The sequence below is a fragment of the Mya arenaria genome, chromosome 5 (genome assembly GCF_026914265.1).
Source record: "Mya arenaria isolate MELC-2E11 chromosome 5, ASM2691426v1".
Classification (NCBI taxonomy): Eukaryota; Metazoa; Mollusca; class Bivalvia; order Myida; family Myidae; genus Mya; species Mya arenaria.
Window position 1 is genome coordinate 33,728,145 of NC_069126.1, and position 21,964 is coordinate 33,750,108.

The window sequence follows — 21,964 nt, forward strand, 5'->3', positions numbered from 1 at the left end:
CTTTTTACTATATTTGTGGACAACGTGGTCTTTTCTATTATAATGAGCAAATCAGATTAGGGATGGTGTCTGCTTGTTCCTCATCTGTTTAGTCTTATAATATCAAACATATTCATGCAGTTCTTTACAATCACATTGTATTTGACTGTGCCTTGCAGTGTTCTTACCTCGTGTTTCTCAGCCTGTACACGTACATCCTGATTTTCAAGTTTGACCGCCAAGTCAACCTGGAAGAGATCATTCTCATGATCTGGGTGTTTGCAATTACAACGGAGGAAATCAGACAGGTGATTAAACATTTTTTTAACAGTATTGCACTTGTGTGTAGCTTAAATCGAGGTATTGTCACAGCCTTGTTGTTGTTGTTGGCATCATCGTGCAAAATCTTTATCTCTAAATCTAATCAAATGGAACATTGTACACTAGATACAATGTGCAGCAAGGCGCGTATCTCTGGTTTAAATCAGTATTGGGTTACTCCCCTCGCTTCGGTGCTCATTTATACAACCACTTCACGTTTCTCTTTTTAATTAAGTTTAAAATGTTACTCTTTGCCGTTGACTTTTTTAGAAATTCATATCAATACGAAGACAGGGGTATATACATGTCCTATTAAACACCGTTTATTTGTATAATGTAGTGACCACAAGCTTGGTCGACATTATAGTGATAATCATTAGATGAACTCTATTGATTTTGAGCTCAGTGAGTCAAATGTCAAGGTCGTGATGACCTTCATCTCAAAACCTATTTCAAATTAAAAACTGACAGACGTTGGGGTCAAGGACTCATAACCTGATAGGCACGTTGGTCATGACCAGCAAAAGGCCTCTGTTGATTTAGAAATCAGTAGGTCCAAATTAATGTCGATAGCTGATGATTAGTTGGTAGTTGGACCTTGGAACAGGTAGGCAGTTTTAACACTAACCCAGAATTTCAATACGGTAAACATGATTTAACCATTTAATTACTTCATTCACTTAAAAGGTATCCAGTTCTTATTTAGTTTGTTCAAATCATTTTCCTTTGGTCAAAGCGTGATCCACCCCTGGAAAAAACACATGGCCAAGACGAGTGATATTTAGTACGTTAAATCATGCAGCAGTTACTAATAACCTACTCTTTAGCAACCAATGACTTTCTTAGCAACCATTTTCTTCCTTACCGACAAATGAACTTCTTAGCAAACAATGACTTCCATTAGAATCACCTACATCCATAACAAACAACGACTGCCATATTATGACATCCATTGTCCCGGGCAACAAACAGCTGACGTTTTGACTTTCCTAGAAATACTATTGATTGACCTTTACAATATCCAACCTCCTTATCAACCATCAACTTACTCGGCAACCACTAACTTCCTTAGTATGTAGCAAATTCATTCAATAGCAAAATCCACTTACTTGCTGGTCATTTTAATCAGGTGAGCGATACTGAGCCATTTTGGCCCTTTTGATGTTGGAAATGACCTATTTTGAAATTTGTACCTGAATATTTATGAGAACAAAAAGCATGCTATAGAACACTGTTTTTGATTTATGTCATGTTTATAAAGGTATAGTGAACAATTCACTCTTTCTTGTACTTTACTGTACAAATGAAGTGACGTTCATTTTCGCATGAAAGCCCCCGACGAAGCACCAGCGTAGAGATTTCTGCGACCTTCGGCAAATGTTACTTAAGCGCATGCTCATTACACACTACAATTTCAATCGTTACGTTAAAATCTGTGTATAATGTGTAAAGTGTAATAGTGTATGGTGTTAATAATATGTTAGTATAAATAGTAACACATTTGTATAAGGTTCCCGCGATTATTTCATGACTCGGCGATTATCAGTTTTGCGGCCAGGCCCTGTTGAACGTTCACATGTGAATTCAAATTTCACTTTTGAATCGAAATGGACCGAGTGCAGTATTAACTACATAATCACAATTTATTTATCCCTTCAAATAGTATAATTTCTTAAATTTGAAAAGGAGGCAAACACAGTTTAGGCTTAAGTATGTTAGTTTGCTATAACTAGTGAAGACTTATAGGCCGCGTTTCTTTTTTATTAAGTGTTGACATTGGAAACGATACAAACAGAGCAACAAATTTACTTACATTTTATACACTGTTCATATATTTTGACATCATGAATACAAAGTTTATAACAGAAAGTTTTTCTTCTTGATACGAGTTCAATGTAACTAAACTGAATTGTAAAATTCAAGGCATGAAAATAAAGAGTGACAGTGATACGTTCTGATTATGATAATCTTGTGGATTTTTCATTTTGGGGGCATTCATGCGATCTTGCGATCATGGCCAGCTCAAAATGGCAATTTATCCATGAAGCGCTATACGGGAATTGCCATTTTGAGCGGGTCGTTCAAGATCGCATGAATGCCCCCGAAATGAATTCCAATCCGTAAATGTAAACAGTTTTGCAAAGAGAGGATTGATATTAATGTATTTTTGTTTGAACTTTATTTGTTTGATTTTTACAGCGATAGAACAGAAAATTGCATTAGCTTACACGAATTCACTCTCGTTGGCACGCTGTTGCGCGAGAGTGTGGTCTTGTATTGTGGAGGACACCGGAAAATCCGGAGAAAACCAACATGTACGGCTTGTCATCACCATAACACGTATGCGCCCAGGTCGGGAATCGAATAATTATAATAAATATATCTGTCTTACTTACACTTCAGATGGTAATGAACTCTTCAACAACATTATCCAAGAAAATTCAAAGCTACATCTCTGACACATGGAACAAAGTTGACACCATGACCATAGTGGTATTCATTATCGGAATAATCCTTCGATTTATGCCTTACGAGAGAACGTTCGAAGCTGCCAGAGTGGTCCTTGCTCTCAACTTTGTAACGTTTTTTCTGCGGCTGCTACATATCTTCTCAGTCCACAAAGAACTGGGACCAAAACTTGTTATGATTGGCAAAATGGTAAGTTAATGCAATGTCTTTTTTACATTTTTGAATTGATATGCAATGATTTCTATTTCCATTTTTATTTTCATAACCATTGATGGACTTGTTTTAATTCAACTGATTTAAGCATTCACTCTGATGTCCTTACTTGTCATCTTTATTGTTTTTGTGTTTTCCAACAATATGAAATACCTAATACTTTTTCTTATTTATATGTAGAAGTTGATGTACTTCCTGCCTATATAGATGTTGTTGGTAATTTCATGATAATTTGTTAAACCATAACTATGGCGGTTTATCCTATTTTGTCAAGTATATAAATCAAGGGTCTGATGAACGCCCTAGTCATTACAAAAGGGTTCGTGTGTTTGTACAATGCCGTATTACATCTGTCACCCAAACTGTTTTACTTTACTGATCGAGGATCTGATGTACTTCCTTGTCGTATTGATGTTTGTGTTCATAAATTGCACACTAATCAATACCATAATACTAATATCGACCCTACTGCTGTACTATTCTAGATTCAGGACTTAATGTACTTCCTGTTGATCTTGATGGTGTTTGTGTTCTCGTACGCGATTTCCTCCAACTCCATCCTCTATCCAAACTCCCCACTTACCTGGAACACGGCTGTTCAGATCATCCGTAAATCCTACTGGAACATCTATGGAGAGCTGTTTCTTGAAGAAATTGAAGGTTTGTCGTATCTTCCCTGCTTTTATGTTTAGCTCGGCTGCTTTTCGAAGAAATATGTCCAGGTATTGTGATAGCTTGAGCATCGGTGTCCATGACAGCTTTGTAGTGCAAGCCTTTAACATTGGTTAAAACTATAAGGTTAAATTGGTTTGAATATCTTTCTGATCTGAATACCATTGAAAGAGTTTTTTATTGGTTGTGCAATTGCACTGCTAAGTTTAACGTATGTTTTATCTTATATGTTAAATAGCTTGTTACCTTATTAGACATCATGTAATTTTATATCCCAGGTGAAGCTGACTGTTCATACGACGCTACATTATGGCTGAATGGTACCCAAGCCAGGTGCCCGACCGACACAGGAAAGTGGCTAGTGCCGATCATGATGGGCATCTACATGATGATTGCCAATGTATTACTTCTTAATCTTCTTATTGCAATGTTCAGGTACGGTTTATGGTTCAACATAGTATTTTAAAAAAGACCTCTTTTATGTTTGTTGTATTAGACTTAAATATCTAAATATTTGGTTTGAAAATAAATCAATTGAGAATTTAAAGGGTGATGAATGGTTATATATTAAACATAAGTGTACCTTTTATTTAAACGCTATAAAGTGGGCCACCAGAAAACTATGACGTCATATTTACCGATTAAGTCAGATTTACTTTGACTTAATTGCGATTTATTTTTACTTGTTATGATTCAAAAGACCATAAGGTGCAAAGCCTTCCAATAATTATGCATCCGCCAAAACAAACAAATAAATGTGTGTTTCCAATTTCGCTAAGCCCCCTAAGATTTGGAGGTTAGGTCGCAGATATTTTGTGTTTTGTTTTTAAATCACGTAACAGTTTGTCTGAATATCAATATCGCACTTCAAAACAACACCCTTTGGTCTAGATTGACGTTAACTCCATGCTCTATAAAGTAAAAAAGATGTATCCAAAAAGAGAAAATATTGACAGTCACTGTTATTATATGCTTTCAGATGGTTTATAGAGATTTATCAGTGAAATAAAAAAAATATATATATCACTGTTCCAAACAGATAAATAACATAAAAGATCTTTCACGTTTTTTGATTTTTTAACCCGCTTTCAATACCAAATCAAACGTTAGCGCACACAGAGATGGGAAATGACATTAGTTTTGAATGCAATTTGGCGGCAATTTTTAAAATCAGTTCATCAAACTCTCATTTTATATCCTGTCTTTTAAGGCATATAATAAAAAGAATATTGGTCGTTTGAGTGTAAGCTCGCAATATATTTTACGTTGTGAGCATCAAAATGGGAAATATTATACCCGTGGCTACACTCCTCGTGAAATAAAGGTTTTTGTGTTCACGAGGTGAAATATATAACAATCTTACACTAAAACCTTTTCCCTCTATCATTTATATATTGTAACGAGCACCAAACGCAACGCAGAAAGATAAACATGCAACAATATTTCAAACAACAACAACACAATTCAATTACAAGCTTCTGAACAAAAGACATTTCAAATAAGAAATGCTAAATTTGAAATGCCAGAATAAAGAAAAGTGTCCAAAGCTCAAAAGTTCACTTTTTTTTTTACTGATCACGGTATTTTTAATGTCCACAGACTGACACTATTTATATTCAACAACACTTTCAGAATAATTCCCACAATAGATTGAAATTTAATCCTCACATAATAATTATAAAAATTCTTGCGCTGGTAACTATTTTATAGAAATTTAATTTTACTCCCCTCCCAAAATCAGAGAACGTATATGCTCTAATATAGCAAATTTGAATGTTCCAGAACGTACTACAAAAATTATCAAGAACTTTCTCTCAAATTTTATAAGAATCTTGTTTATTTTGAAACGTTTATGCAATGTATAACCATAAATTTCTAGAACATTCTTAACAAATCCTAATAAATGCATTCTAAAAATATCATGGGGGAAAACATAGCAAGAACAAGACAACATGTTCTGCCCTCGTTTCTCCTTTTAAAATTTTCGTTTATAATTTGTGCCCTTTCATCTGTTGTAAAAACAAAACGAACAAATGGAATATAAACATTTGTAAGTTATTCACTGCAGAACATTTCGAAATGCATTTATAGTTGTTAAAGGAAATGATTGTGTTTCTGTTTGTGGTTCCAAAAAGTTATGTTTTCATGGAAAATTACAAGTGTAGTTAAGTATTGTTTCAATTTTCCGCCCAATCAAACTAGCTCTTCAATTTGAGTAAATGGTGAAACTGGTGTAAGAGTTACATGCAAGGTGATGGAAGTGTTTTATGACTATTCCATTGTACATTCATAAGTATGATAAGATGTCATTTTCTCGATTCACAAAGTAGAGGTTTTTTTTCAGATATTTTACTTTAAGTTGCATTTTCTGTGGAACAGCTTTTGTAAATTATTAAATAGCAAACGTTTTGTTTCTCTTACTTCAGCAACACGTTCCGAAAAGTCCAGGACAACACAGACAAACATTGGCACTTCCAGCGTTACTCTCTAATCAACGAATACTACAATCGACCTGTACTTTTCCCTCCGCTTATTCTTCTCGCGCATATATATTTGCTATTCGGATTTATATGCGAGTCGTGCTGCTGTAAGGTTATGAAAAAGCAGCGTGAAGAAACCGAAAATTGCTTTTGTAAGTATTTTAAGATATACGTGAAAATTGAAGTAATCTAGTTAATGGTTTAAAGGCAAATATCTCTGTAATTACATGGATAAACCGTGTTTCACACATCACAGATTAAAGAGAATTGGCACTCAAAGTGAATGTATCCAGACATATTTCCTGTATCATTAATCACAGCTTGTTTCCAATGCATTTCAAAGCAGTAAATATGCAAATATATTTTTACACGGCTCCACGAAATGTGCAACAATGATTATCATGGAATTTGTGCCAATGAAAAATGAAAACCATGTATTATACACTGTTTTCAATTGAAATATTAAAACACCAATTATATGGATATTTGCCTTTAAGAAATAATTATCAGTGAAGAGACTTTACTACAAAATAATAAATTCTTGCTATTTTGCTTGTCATTTTTTCCAGAAAATTCGTAGTTCAGATGTTACTTGAAAACGTTGAAAGCTTTGCTTTGAAACGCGTATGCTTTCAAAAGTTGTATTCATCAGCCACACAATCGTTCTTTTCAATAGATGTTTGTAAAATGTGTTATAATAAGGATATAAACACACTTTCTAAGGTCTACCTCTTTTTCTATGAATTATTCTAAACGAGATCATGTAATATACAATAATAAAACAAGTAAATATAGACAATTCTTCATCCTTAGGTCGAAAGTTTAAGAATGAGCGCGAGTTGATAAAATGGGAGAACGTGATTGCTCATGCATTTCATCGAAAACGGGAACTGGAAGATGTGGCGGATCTTGAACACAAGGTTGATAGCACACACAACATGTGAGTGTATATAATTTGCACTTTCAACGCAATTTTAACATGACTTATTGGCAAAGAAAATTCCTTGTTTTTGCTCTACGTTTTCGCAACCCTTTATAAGTTTTTTTTATACTTATACAGTCATAAAAGATATTTGCCTGCATCAATATTTGACAACTCTCAAAAATAATGATATGTGTCCCTTTGTTACATTTTATTTATTGATATTTTTTTCTTATTAGTACTTGTAGTATTGTTTTGCATTTTGCACGTATTAGTTTGATCAAGGTAGGAATATCACTTAATGCAAATTCTTAATCATCATTTGTTTAAGTATTGAGGAGATCCAGCAACAGCTTGAAGTGAAAATTCCACCTAGACTGGATAGTAGGCTGACACACATTGAAGAGATTCAGCAACAGCTTGAAGTGAAAATTTCATCTAGACTTGATAATAGGCTAACAAACATTGAGGAGATCCAGCAACAGCTTGAAGTGAAAATTCCACCTAGACTGGATAGTAGGCTGACAAACATTGAGGAGATCCTGCAACAGCTTAAAGTGAAAATTGAACCTAGACTGGATAGAAGGCTGAACATCATTGAAAAACAGGTAGGATAACATAAAGAATATTTAAACATTAATAATAATAACATAGGATAAGATAAGCTTGAGTGATGTCTCTGTCATATGCAGGTGTTGAAGTGAACAGTAAACTGATCAGCATGATAATATAGGTTAGTTGATATAGATAAGGTAAAATCAGGCTACAAAGGATCATGGTGAGGATTACTCTGTAGCCTGCAAGCAATATACTTAAAAACACACTGAGGCTTGGAAATGTACTGACCAACATGGAGAAACCGTCCGATAAGGTGGGGTGAAGAATTGCTTCAAGAACACATGAGTCTGTTTCAAATTGTAAGCATTGCAGTACATGATATTGTTTTTATCTTACAATATGCTATAAAATACTGCTTTCTAAACACTACAAGTAGGTACTAAACAACATTTTCATTCTGAATGTTTATGAATTAATGAAATGATTTAATTGTTTCTTCGCAGCTGGAAAGTACTCAGAAATCTTTGGAGTGGATTATATCGACTCTACAAAATAATTCAGTGAAAGAGAATAAACCTGCCGAGCCAGCCCAAGAGGTCCTGTACAGAATGAATATCAGGGATGAAGGTAGGGGCGTATTTCAAATAAGGGTTTATTGTGTAAATTATCGGATAAGGGCTTATCCCACATAAAGGATGCATAAAGTTGTGTTCCACTTACCTTTCTAAGGCATTCATACCATTAATTATTGATAAAGCTATTTTGATGCATGTGGGGTCCGTTTGAGCTGTCTGTACGTTTGTGTCTCTCGTTCAGTGTCGTCTGGGCATTTACCTTGTGCCTTTTAACAGATTGCATACCTGAACTTTTGACTACGGGACTTGTTCTTTTTGTTTCAATTGTGTTATTTGACAGGCTTCTACTTCCTATAAGGAGACCCATTGTGTCAACCTTAATTTACGATAAGGGCTTAGCTCAGTTACGTGCAATAATTGTGTCAAACTGAAAGTTTAGAAAATGCTCAACTCCTATAAAGGGAACATTGTATCAAACCTAAATTTGGAATAAGACTTATAAAAGGGAACATTGTATCAAAACTTAGCATGGGTTAGAGGTTATCTCATATAAGGGGAGCTTTGTATCAAACTTAAGATTTAATAGGGGCTTACTTCAGATAAGCGGGAGCATTGTAAGGGCTTATCTCAGAAAAGGGGCTGCATTGTGTCAAATATGAATATGTATAGGATATTATTTGACTTTAGGGTCTGCATTGTGCCATTGGATATGGGCTAACCTCCTATAAGTAGCTGCAATGAGCCATACCCAAACCTGGATAGTAACTCGGATAAGGGACTGTATTATGCCATATACAACCTTTGATAGGGGCTGACCTAAAATAAAAAGCTTCATTGGGTCAAACTCAGACCTTGGTTAGCGCTTATCTTACCTTACAGAAAGGGCTTCAATGTGCCGTACAGAGATTTGGATATGGGCTTATCTCGTAAGAGGGTTTGCATTTAGTCAAACTCTCACTTGAGAATGGGCATAACTCATAAGAGGTTGCATTTTGCCAAACTCCCACTTGGGAAAGGGCTTACCTCGGATAAGGATTTGCATTAAATTTCAAACATAGATAAAGGGATTCACATACAGACTCCACATTGAGCCATAAACAAACTCGAATAATCGCTTTTCTTACATAGGGCTTGCATTGTGCCAAGCTCAAACTTGGGTATGGGTCTTATCTCAGGTTAGGGGTTGCATTGTGTCAAACTCAAATCCAGGAAAGAGCATATCTCACATTTAGGCTTTGTATTGTGCAATACACAAACTTGGATAGGGGCTTTTTCGCAGATGAAGAGGTAAATTGTATTTTATCTCAGACCAGGGGCTAGCATATGAAAAGGTTAAATATTGGGCTTACCTCATTAAGGGATAGCATTGGCTAGCACAAACTTGGATAAGGTCTTTTATCAGATAAAGAGATGCATTTTGCCATATTCAAATTTGAATATGGATTTTCTCACATATTGGGCTGCATCGTGCCATACGCACTTTCAGATAGGACCTTATATCTGATAAAGGGCTGTATTGTGCTATACACAGACTAGGATAGGGATTTTTCTCAGATAATGGGCTGCATTGTGCCATACTCACACATGGATAGGGGCATATCTCAGATAAGTGGTTGCATTATGCCATACACAAACTTATATATGGCTTGTTGTGTCAAACCTTAACTTTGGTAAGGGTATCTTACAGAACGGGCATTTTGCCATACTCAACTAAAGTTCAGGGTCTTAGTATGAGTTTATATCACATATGGGTTACATTATATCAAACTCAAACTAAAGTGACTAAAGCGTTCATCTCACATATTGGATTATATTGAATCAAAATTAATCTTGGATAAGGGCCTATCCCTAATCAAAAGGTAAAATTGTATCAAACTTTAGTTTATAAAATCAGTTCTTACTCAAAAACTTACATAATTGGTTACTTTTTATCAAACTTCAACAACAGTTAGGGTTTGCCTAACATAATTGGTAGTATTGTATCAAACTTAAATTTGGCTTGAAGCCTCGCTCGCAAAATGGCTTACATGGTTTCAAACTTAAATTTGAATTGGGTAAACATAAATGTTACATTTTGTCAATATTGAATTTTAAAAATAACATAAGGGGGGGGGGGGGCTTACCACACATAAGGGATAGCATTGTTTCAAACTTTGGATAGGTTTTTATCTCATATTATGGGTTACTTTGTATCATACTTAAACTTTGATAGAAGAAAATTTCCCCTTATGATAACATTGTGTCAAACTTTCATTTAAATATAAGCTTATCTTACATAAAGGGTTACATTGTATCAAACTTAAACGCGGAAAGGGGCTTACCTCACCGGAGAGGTAACACCCACTTTGACAAACTTAAACTTGACTGTATTTTGCAGACTTGTGTTGTTGTTCCATGATTCTTGTTTGTGATTTTTTTGTTTTTGTGTTTTGTCTTTTGCGCTTACCCTGTGCCAACGTGGTTTATCTTTAAACTTTTGGCTACTGAGCTTGTTGCTGTAGTTTTTCACATAAGTTGTTCATATAACAATGGAATTGACATGTTTATGAATATGAAGATATTCTGTAACTAGTACATGAAGTATTTTACTTTCATGTTTTGAAAAGCTGTTCTATCTCTTGTAACCTTTGAACCTTGACTTTGAGATTGTTTGGACGATAGTTATGTGTATCAAGTAAAATGAAGAATTTGGGAAAATGTAATATACTGTTCTGATGCACAGTGTAGCTCTGTTCAGTTTTGATGATTTGTTTTTAATTGTTTTTATATTTTATGAGAGATGGAAAAAAATAAAATAAAAATAACCCACTTTTTGTTTTGTTTTTATGCATGCTTATGGTTAAAGAATTCATTGCAATAGCGCCCTGTTTGGTATTTATTCAGGCAATGCTATACTTATTCACTATTCCATGATATTTTATCACTCTTGGAAATGCATGGCTATAATACTTAATTGCTACATATTATGTCAGCACTATTTTGTATGCACTATTTTGTAAGAAATCATAGATTATTGTGAAGTTAGATATATAACAGAGCGGATAAGGAATCTATTTTAATCAATATGTTACAAAAATACATTATCTGAAAACATATTAAATTAGCAATACGAATTGCCTTGAGTCCCTGATATGATTTCCCACTTAGTTGGGTACTCCACGCTTTTTGGCAATTGGGTATTCAATTTGGTTTTTATATTAACCCGGTTATTTTGAAGCAAATTGGTAAAATGATGAAAACTTGCATATTTTGTACCAAAACAATTATTTTAAACAAAAATATATATCTAATATCGTACAATACAAAGCTTACATGTCTCAAACGGGAGAAGTCATAAGTCATGTCATCATTGAAAATATATCAATAAAGTTTCTCTGCATTATATAGTATAATTCTATTATATAAGCTTGCAAAGACGTTTTTCAGGTATGAATAATGATGTATATTACTTATCAAGCGCTGAGATTATTTATATATTGAGCAGACCCCAGGTTTAGATTACGATTCATAGCGCACTTTGTTTTCAAAACAATAATCGATATGTGACGTAATGATTATAGAACTTGTTATACAAGGCGATGCTAAATGAATGCAACGTTGAAAATGAAAAATGACTCTAACAAAAACTTGATTTGCTTTAAAACAATGAGACACACAAATGTATTGTTTTAGGTTAGTTAATATTGTATTATTTTCTTAGTGTGTATTTTTTGTCTTTGCAGAGATATGAAGATGATATTCTCAAATTCTTCTCACAAAGGCTAAGTGTTATTCGGGTATGTACCAAAATGAAGTAAGTGAAAGTGAGTATGTATGGATAAGTGCTATAAAGCAGAATTAATGTAAATGTCAGTATGTAGTGTTATTTACTAGTTAGATACAATAATGCGGTATTAGTGAACGTGTCGTAATGTATTATAAGGGTATGTACTAAAATGCGGTATTTTGTTTTGGGTAAATTTGATAATGCGGAATTAGGATATGTACCATAATGCAGCGTCTTGGTAAGTGCAATAATGCGCTATTAGGATAATTGAAGTAATGCAATTATATGGAAAGCGTGTGCTATAATGTGGTATTGTTATTTGGGTACTTTGATTAGGTTAAGTGTCATAATGCGGGAGACGTACATGGCCACAATAACTGAACATATAAACACTTTTCATAATTTTGTTAAAAGCTTGTGTTTTTTTAATATACAAATGAAAACGAATAAGGATACTCAGTTGAAACTAAGTAGACATGTTATCAATGACAATATACATATTTGTAGCAAGTCTCATACCTGTCAAATTATCAAGTTAAGCCCCTGGACCAACTGAGAGAAATGCATGAGCATTGGCATCATATGGTGGTACTTCGTTAGATTTTATCTAGATCCAAAGAATGTGTCTTACTGTTTTCAGGTTTGGGAGAATGTATCACTGACGTTCTGATTGATTGTCTCTTACCAGCTTACATGGCAGGGCTCACATCTATACTTGGAGCCGAGAGACTTGGGGCATAATGTTAAACAAGCTGCACGGCTCATATATGTGCTTTGTAAATCACAGTGCCAAGAGGCAAAGTGAGAGCAGTTCTATAAAATGTTAAAAACACATTCTAGTACTTTTAATTTGGTATATATATTAAAGGTACTATTAAAAAGATAATTACAAGGATGTTGATTCGGGGCACACATATCTTCGGATCATTTGTAAAGATATAAACGTTAATGTTTGCTATCCTAAATTCAGTCAGATAGATTTGACATGATGTAATGTAGACATATACCAAAATAATCATGTATTGTGTATATTATTATAGTGTTTCTGTAATAACTGTTTCTGTGCCTCTTGAATGAGTGTAATGTATTGACAGACAAAGTCACACTCGTTACATTTACGCGTTACATATTGTCCGTGCGTAAACATTGGTTGTGGGTTTTTTTCTGATCGATTTTGACCATCACCCGTGTGTCAAGTCTACTTGTAATTGTAGTGTTGTTGTAAAATTATTGGAAGGCCAAAACAAATAATGTTTAGTTTCGCAGACCCTGCTGATTCATTATCCAAATCATGTTCCATACTTTTATGTCACAACATTAATATAACTCCTTCTTTTCAGCCCCAATAGGATTACTAGGAGGGATTTCCTTTCCATTATTGTTTTTGTGTTCCATGTCTTTTGCGTTTACCCTGTTTCATTAAACGGGGTTTATGTTTAACTTTTGGCTACTGAGCTTGTTTCTGTAGCTTTCCACATAAGTATGTACATTTATTTTGATACTTTGTAATGTGCATGTATCTTTTCATATTGTTATGTACATTTATTGTGTCACTTTGTAATTAACATATCTGTGTTACACATATTATATTATAAGATATGCACTGTTTTACTGACATTTTCAAATAATTAAAACCTAAATATTATGGTTGCTTTTCAATAATACAAACACGTAAAATCAGATTTAAAATGTTGTATTTTTTAAATTTCTTTTTGTATTTGTTGTATATACTTACTTTTTCAACATAATTATATAATGTCTATTTATTCTGTCACATTGTAATGTACATTTATTTTGTCACATTGTAATGTCTGTTAGGCTATTACCTTTAGGCTATTACCTTGTGTCTGAATGCCTGGTATCCATTGTAATCGCTGTTAGGCTATTACCTTGTGTCTGAATGCCTGGTATCTATTGTAATCTCTGTTAGGCTATTACCTTGTGTCTGAATGCCTGGTATCCATTGTAATGTCTGTTAGACTATTACATTGTGTCTGAATGCCTAGTATCCAATGTAATCTCTGTTAGGCTATTACCTTGTGTCTGAATGCCTGGTATCCATTGTAATCTCTGTTAGGCTATAACCTTGTGTCCGAATGCCTGGTATCCATTGGAATGCCTGTTCGGCTGTTTTATTGTGTCTGAATGCCTGGTATCCATTGGAATGCATGTAAGGCTATTACCTTGTGTCTGAACGCCTAGTATCCAATGTAATGTCTGTTAGGCTATTACCTTGTGTCTGAATGCCTGGTATCCATTGTAATCTCTGTTAGGCTATTACCTTGTGTCTGAATGCCTGGTATCCATTGGAATGCATGTTAGGCTATAACCTTGTGTCTGAATGCCTGGTATCCAATGTAATCTCTGTTAGGCTATTACCTTGTGTCTGAATGCCTGGTATCCAATGCAATCTCTGTTAGGCTATTACCATGTGTCTAAATGCCTGGTATCCATTGTAATGTCTGTTAGACTATTACATTGTGTCTGAATGCCTGGTATCCATTGTAATCTCTGTTAGGCTATTACCTTGTGTCGGAATGCCTGGTATCCATTGTAATGTCTGTTAGGCTATTACCTTGTGTCTAAATGCCTGGTATCCAATGTAATCTCTGTTAGGCTATTACCATGTGTCGGAATGCCTGGTATCCATTGGAATGCATGTTAGGCTATTACCTTGTGTCTAAATGCCTAGTATCCATTGTAATGTATGTTAGGCTATTACCTTGTGTCTAAATGCCTAGTATCCAATATAATGTCTGTAAGGCTATTACCTTGTGCTTGAATGCCTGGTATTCATTGTAATATATGTTAGGCTATTACCTTCTACTTGAATGCCTAGTATCCAATATAATGTCTGTAAGGCTATTACCTTGTGCTTGAATGCCTGGTATTCATTGTAATATATGTTAGGCTATTAGCTTGTGTCTATATGCCTGGTATCCATTGTACTGTCTGTTAGGCTATTACATTGTGCTTGAATTCCTGGTATCCTTTGTAATGTATGCTAGGATATTACCTTGTGCTTGAATGCCTGGTATCCATTGTAATATCTGCTAGGCTATTAACTTGTGGTTGAATGCCTGGTTTTCATTGTAATATATGTTAGGCTATTACCTTGTGTCTATATGACTGGTATCCAATGTAATGTCTGTTAGGCTATTACCTTGTGCTTGAATGCCTGGTATTCATTGTAATATATGTTAGGCTATTACCTTCTACTCGAATGCCTAGTATCCAATGTAATGTCTGTTAGGCTATTACCTTGTGCTTGAATGCCTGGTATTCATTGTAATATATGTTAGGCTATTACCTTCTACTTGAATGCCTGGTATCCAATGTAATGTCTGTAAGGCTATCACCTTGTGCTTGAATGCCTGGTATTCATTGTAATATCTGTAAGGCTATTACATTGTGCTTGAATGCCTGGTATTCATTGTAATATATGTAAGGCTATTACCTTCTACTTGAATGCCTGGTATCCAATGTAATGTCTGTAAGGCTATCACCTTGTGCTTGAATGCCTGGTATTCATTGTAATGTCTGTAAGGCTATCACCTTGTGCTTGAATTCCTGGTATTCATTGTAATGTATGTTAGGCTATTACCTTGTGCTTGAATGCCTGGTATTCATTGTAATGTATGTTAGGCTATTACCTTGTGCTTGAATGCCTGGTATCCAATGTAATGTCTGTAAGGCTATCACCTTGTGCTTGAATGCCTGGTATTCATTGTAATGTCTGTAAGGCTATCACCTTGTGCTTGAATGCCTGGTATTCATTGTAATGTATGTTAGGCTATTACCTTCTACTTGAATGCCTGGTATTCAATGTAATGTCTGTTAGGCTATTACCTTGTGCTTGAATGCCTGGTATTCATTGTAATATATGTTAGGCTATTACCTTCTACTTGAATGCCTAGTATCCAATGTAATGTCTGTTAGGCTATTACCTTGTGCTTGAATGCCTGGTATTCATTGTAATATATGTTAGGCTATTACCTTCTACTTGAATGCCTGGTATTCATTGTAATGTATGTTAGGCTATTACCTTCTACTTGAATGCCTGGTATTCAATGTAATGTCTGTTAGGCTATTACCTTGTGCTTGAATGCCTGGTATTCATTGTAATGTATGTTAGGCTATTACCTTCTACTTGAATGCCTGGTATCCAATGTAATGTCTGTTAGGCTATTACCTTGTGCTTGAATGCCTGGTATTCATTGTAATATATGTTAGGCTATTACCTTCTACTTGAATGCCTAGTATCCAATGTAATGTCTGTTAGGCTATTACCTTGTGCTTGAATGCCTGGTATTCATTGTAATATATGTTAGGCTATTACCTTGTGTCTATATGACTGGTATCCATTGTAATGTCTGTTAGGCTATTACATTGTGCTTGAATGCCTGGTATCCTTTGTAATGTATGTTAGGATATTACCTTGTGCTTGAATGCCTGGTATCCATTGTAATATCTGCTAGGCTATTACCTTGTGTCTGAATGCCTAGTATCCGTTGTAATTTGAATACTGGTATCCATTGTAATGTCTGCTAGGCTATTACCTTGTGTCTGAATGCCTAGTATCCGTTGTAATTTGAATACTGGTATCCATTGTAATGTCTGCTAGGCTATTACCTTGTGTCTGAATGCCTAGTATCCGTTGTAATTTGAATACTGGTATCCATTGTAATGTCTGCTAGGCTATTACCTTGTGTCTGAATGCCTAGTATCCGTTGTAATTTGAATACTGGTATCCATTGTAATATCTGCTAGGCTATTACCTTGTGTCTGAATGCCTAGTATCCGTTGTAATTTGAATACTGGTATCCATTGTAATGTCTGTTAGGCTGTTACCTTGTGTCTGAATGCCTAGTATCCGTTGTAATTTGAATACTGGTATCCATTGTAATGTCTGCTAGGCTATTACCTTGTGTCTGAATGCCTAGTATCCGTTGTAATTTGAATACTGGTATCCATTGTAATGTCTGTTAGGCTATTACCTTGTGTCTGAATGCCTAGTATCCGTTGTAATTTGAATACTGGTATCCTTTGTAATGTCTGTTAGGCTGTTAACTTGTGGTTGAATGCCTGGTATCCAATGTAATGTCTGTTAGGCTATTTATATAATGCATCGTAGCATGTTCTTCTTTAATTGTTTGTCTAATAAGCTTGTTCCTGTAGTTTCTGTCATATCATTTATCTAACTCTTGTTTTGTTTTTGAAAAGCAAACAATTTGTTGAAAAAAATATACACTTCAGAAAACTACAAGTCTTTTATTTATTTTTTATTTTTATTTGAGAATTATTGCTTCTCGATATTTAGATAAGGCCGTCTTCTCTTTATACGCATATGGGTAGATATTTCCACAGCTCTTGTTTGCGGTTGTTTACCTTCAATAAAAACATGCCACCCAAGTACCAATTAAGTTAAATGCTTATATACATATCCTGTAAATGGACTAATAATCATAGAATAAAAAAATGTGTTTTGATTTTAGGCTAGTGTTTTAGTCCTCTACCCGGTAGAAAAGAAACACAAACAAAGTGCCGTAGAAAACAAAATATCATCTTTACCAAAAGAGCGCTTTCGAAGAAGATCTAAAAGCCACTTCCTGTAAATTTCTACACTAAAGTTATTGTCATGGTTATCAATATGCTGGAAAGTGATATTTCTTTGCTAAATTTAGTTTTTAATAAATGTATCTTATACTGATTCTGAATGCTGAAAACGTACTCGCTCGATGACGCTTAATACAGAATCAATTTGTCATGGTATAAGACTAAATGTACAATAGTATCTGATTAAGGCATTTACTTATTTCGTTATAACAATAATAATGTTCTTATCCCAAGTTAACCCCCAAAAAAATCGTAATAACAAAAAAAAATCCGTTATTACGAAATATTAGGACAGAATGCATGATTAACATGATTTTGTTAGAACGAAATATTTATATTATAATAACGAAAAATAAATGAGTGATTTTTCCTAAAAGAGATCCTTGATATGGCAGCAGAAGTTAAAGCAGCACAATATTGATATTATAACTGTATTTTGTTTATCTAGTACTCTTAAAGTAGTGATCAATCTCATACGCAGTGATCTCCTTTGGTGAGTTGAGAAGATTTCTCTACAATCACGTGCGAAAATTAGCTTGTTTTCAGCTATATATTTTATACGAAATTTATTCAATTTTTTCTCACTACCGTATTGTTTTGTTTCAATTTTTTTAACAGAGATAATCTTGATTTTTATATAGAATCAATATCATTATTTCAGTAAACCATGTTGTTTTCATATTTATAATAATCCATGTTGTTTTCATATTTATAATAATCCATGTTGTTTTCATATTTATAATAATCCATGTTGTTTTCATATTTGTAGTAATCCATGTTGTTTTCATATTTGTAGTAATCCATGTTGTTTTCATATTTATAATAATCCATGTTGTTTTCATATCTATAATAATCCATGTTGTTTTCATATTTGTAGTAATCCATGTTGTTTTCATATTTGTAGTTATCCATGTTGTTTTCATGTTTGTAGTAATCCATCTTGTTTTCATGTTTTTAGTAATCCATGTTGTTTTCATATTTGTAGTAATCCATCTTGTTTTCATGTTTTTAGTAATCCATGTTGTTTTCATGTTTGTAGTCATTTTTCTAAATCAAAGAACGCATGCGTTAAAAAGCTGTAGAGACTGACTGACCATTGGATAAACGTAATATAACATTTATGCAAATGGTCATTTATTTAAGGAATAAATTGCGGGATTGATGTCATTATCGGGGTATGAACGCAATTGGGCTGGTCAAAGTGTTTGGAGTCTGAAGGAATCCACGCGTACTTCGACCAGGCCAATTGCATTCATATCCCCGATAATGACCTCAATCCCGCAATTCATTTATAACACCAATCATTTCATTCAAGAATTGTTAAAAAATACTTTATTTCATTTAAGAAAACCTTTCAGTTATCATTTCGTACCAATTATGTTAATAGAACGACCCGACTCTAACCGGAAACGTTTTATCAAATGACGTCACGATAACGCGGGAAAAGATCAACCACTTGAAATCACTTTTAAACAAAAAATTGAAACACTTATGGCAACGAAACATTTAACATATCATAATTTAACACTTTCTAAAATGTTTATTTATATTTTACGGCACCTGCTGACACAATACAAACAATAACAAGATCAAAAATGTTCATGTATATTGTTATGCGATGAATTACGATCCGAACATATCCGAAGATGTTGCGTTCATCGATTGATAAACGCAATTACCGAAAGGCAGTTCATTCAGGAAAATGGAAGTTTGGGTGTAAATATTATCAACACAGTTATCATATGATATTATACGCAGTTAATTCCTATCTTGCATAACCGCGTCTGGCCGGTTTAGTATAAAACTTGGTTTTGAAGCAGATAGATCAGATTGAAATATCAACGGATTTGGGGCGCGTTTCAGAGACGATCGTTAAGGCGATCGTTAGCTGATTTTGGTAGTACGACCAAAATTACCGATCGGCACCGTTTCAGAGACGCAACGTGCACCTGCTTTATCGTTAATTTTGCTCGTAAACCTACGACCAGTAAGAGGCACTCGTTAACTTAACGATCAAGATGGCGGATGAAGATTTTCGCCATATCAAAGTATACTTTTACTTTTTACCAACATTTGAGAGTTTAATATTGCGTGTAGCATGTTCGCTGGTGTGGAATTTATAAACTATGTCTAAAAATAGCTGAAAACAGTACGACAATGTTCTATTTTCGCCGTTCTGTCAAAAAAAAGGATTTTAACTGTAGAAGATGTAAGCTTTTTGTTATATTTAGTAAATGTGCTGATATTGTGTACATCTAAAACATTGAATATGATGTAGAATTTGATTTGGTTCCATTGCTGTTTTATATGTTATGTAAAACATTTTCTTGAAATTTTTCTATTTCGGATGGTTTTTAATTCGGATAAATAAATGTCTGTACATATTTTGTTGTAATATTACCGGTCTTTGTGGCATGTAGTCAGTGAATTATTAAACAGTGTTACCATTTTATCATGTCAGGATATAACATTATTATTTTTCTTATTTTTGCACATCTTAAACTAGCTAAAGAACTTCAACGAACACGTTATATATTACCTTTTTGGTTGTAAACATCAAAAAAATAAATATCAACATTAAAGTTATGGAAGCCAGAACTAATCTAAAACTGATGCTAAATATATATAAATATACTGTACAGTAATGTAAACAACACTGTCACAACAAATAAGTTGATTATTGGCTACTTTAATACCATGAACACTATCGGGTGACAACGTAATCATTTTAGTTCACCTTTACTTGTAATTGAAACTTGTTTTAGTAAGGTATCCTATGGTTTATGTAGAACTCTGTAGTATAGTACATATGTGAGTTTTCAACTGACAAAGGTTAAATCTTGTCTTTTCAGTCATACCATTTGATGCCAAGTGTACAATAAAAACTGAAATGAAAATTGACAGCAGAAGTGTCATGGTCTTGGTGGAAAATGCTGTGCTCTTCATTGACCTCTGTTTAATAATGGTATGGAAAAGGGAATTAAATTCTAATGTTGGTTTTATGAATAATATAAGAGGTATATTCAACATATGAACACATAAGGACTAATGTAGAAACTAAACTGCAAAACCATATTATATATCTGCAGTTAATGTACAGGCTATGTACAAATGCTTATTGATATAATATGTTTTCATTTATTTAGTTTTTTTGCTTGTTAAATATTTGTTTTAGTTAATTATTTCAGGCTCATGATAAAAAAACTACCAGGAATGCTTCAAGATGGCAATGGAGGGCAGTGTAAAAGTAGGTAGGAAATGATAAAATGCAATAGGATATAAACAAATTTTATGAATAATACAATAAGATGATGTTGGGCATCTTACTTTGAGCAGTTAACTGGTATAACATAATTGTTATTTAACTTATATGAACATTAAACAAGAAATAAAAAGTGACCAGAATGGTGTTTACATGTTTTCTTAAATACCCCACTTATTTCTTTTTTCAAAAGACAATAATTATCATAAAATATGCATACTATTTCAGTTGAAAAATGGGAATGTAAATTATGTGTTACTTGTAGTTTAACCATTAAAAGGCGTTTTCATAAATGTATTATATTGTGCTGTATTAAACAATATTTTATAACTTTTTGTCTTTTTCAGGACACTGAGAAATCACAATGTTTCAAACATCTAGAATATGCCCAGAGTCAGTTTTCAAGATACTCGCCTTAAAAGTTCCAGTGTGATTTAGGAGACTTTGTCAGAACAGTACATTATACCTACATACACTGGAGATACCAGACCCAACAGATAACTACAGATATATTTAAACAGAACTTGAAATTAATTGCATATCCCAATACAGCATAATACTTTAAACGGTTAAAAAGGCAGTGAGGCATTTGTGTGTAATCTTCATTTAATATTTGAAATTTCTTTTTCCTTTTTTTTTGATTTTGCATTTAAAAGCCATTAGCATTAGATTTTTCAAAAATATATGTATTTTTATACAGTTTCAACTGTGATGTATATCGAGTTGTACATGTTTCCTCTAAGGATTAAAACACTTTTGAATTATATAGGAAAATTGAAATGATACATTTATTCAAACTTATGATAAAATATAAAACACACACTACCATTGTTGATCATGTAAACCTTCATACTATCTTTTATAGAAATTATGTGAATCTTTTGATATTTCTAAATACATTTATTTTTACTTTTACTGGCTCATGTTTAAACACAGAATGCTATATAAAGTGTATACTCACTTGTATATCATAACATGATTGAAATAGATAATAGATAATATTTGCATGAAACTCTGAACACTTAACCACTATGGCAATCGGCACCAGTTAAGATACTTTTTGTTGAATAATGTGTTTTGATGAGACCAGCTTGTAAAATAGATGTATTTCTTTTAGTCATTTTGTGAATA

At 33.7% G+C, this 21,964-nt stretch overlaps 1 protein-coding gene and 1 long non-coding RNA gene across 6 annotated transcripts in view; both read left to right on the top strand.

Moving 5' to 3' along the window:
* Positions 1–16,618, top strand: part of LOC128234741 (transient receptor potential cation channel subfamily M member-like 2) — a 37,159-nt gene extending 20,541 nt beyond the window's left edge. For 3 of the 5 annotated variants that reach the window (XM_052949198.1, XM_052949197.1, XM_052949199.1), the window contains 10 exons: positions 159–287; positions 2,704–2,958; positions 3,468–3,642; positions 3,933–4,089; positions 6,081–6,286; positions 6,948–7,074; positions 7,388–7,664; positions 8,118–8,241; positions 11,912–11,965; positions 12,596–16,618. In XM_052949198.1, the coding sequence (XP_052805158.1) occupies positions 159–287; positions 2,704–2,958; positions 3,468–3,642; positions 3,933–4,089; positions 6,081–6,286; positions 6,948–7,074; positions 7,388–7,664; positions 8,118–8,241; positions 11,912–11,919 (1,458 nt within the window). In that variant the 3' untranslated portion in view covers positions 11,920–11,965; positions 12,596–16,618. Of the gene's footprint in view, positions 1–158; positions 288–2,703; positions 2,959–3,467; positions 3,643–3,932; positions 4,090–6,080; positions 6,287–6,947; positions 7,075–7,387; positions 7,665–8,117; positions 8,242–11,911; positions 11,983–12,595 lie in introns of all 5 variants that reach the window. The other 2 variants (XR_008261026.1, XM_052949200.1) reach the window with 2 other exon arrangements.
* A 26-nt stretch (positions 16,619–16,644) lies between these two features.
* LOC128234743 (uncharacterized) lies at positions 16,645–21,746 on the top strand. The gene is made up of 4 exons (XR_008261027.1): positions 16,645–19,780; positions 20,424–20,536; positions 20,760–20,818; positions 21,181–21,746. It is a non-coding gene; the product is annotated as an uncharacterized LOC128234743 (long non-coding RNA).
* The last annotated feature ends 218 nt before the right edge of the window (positions 21,747–21,964 follow it).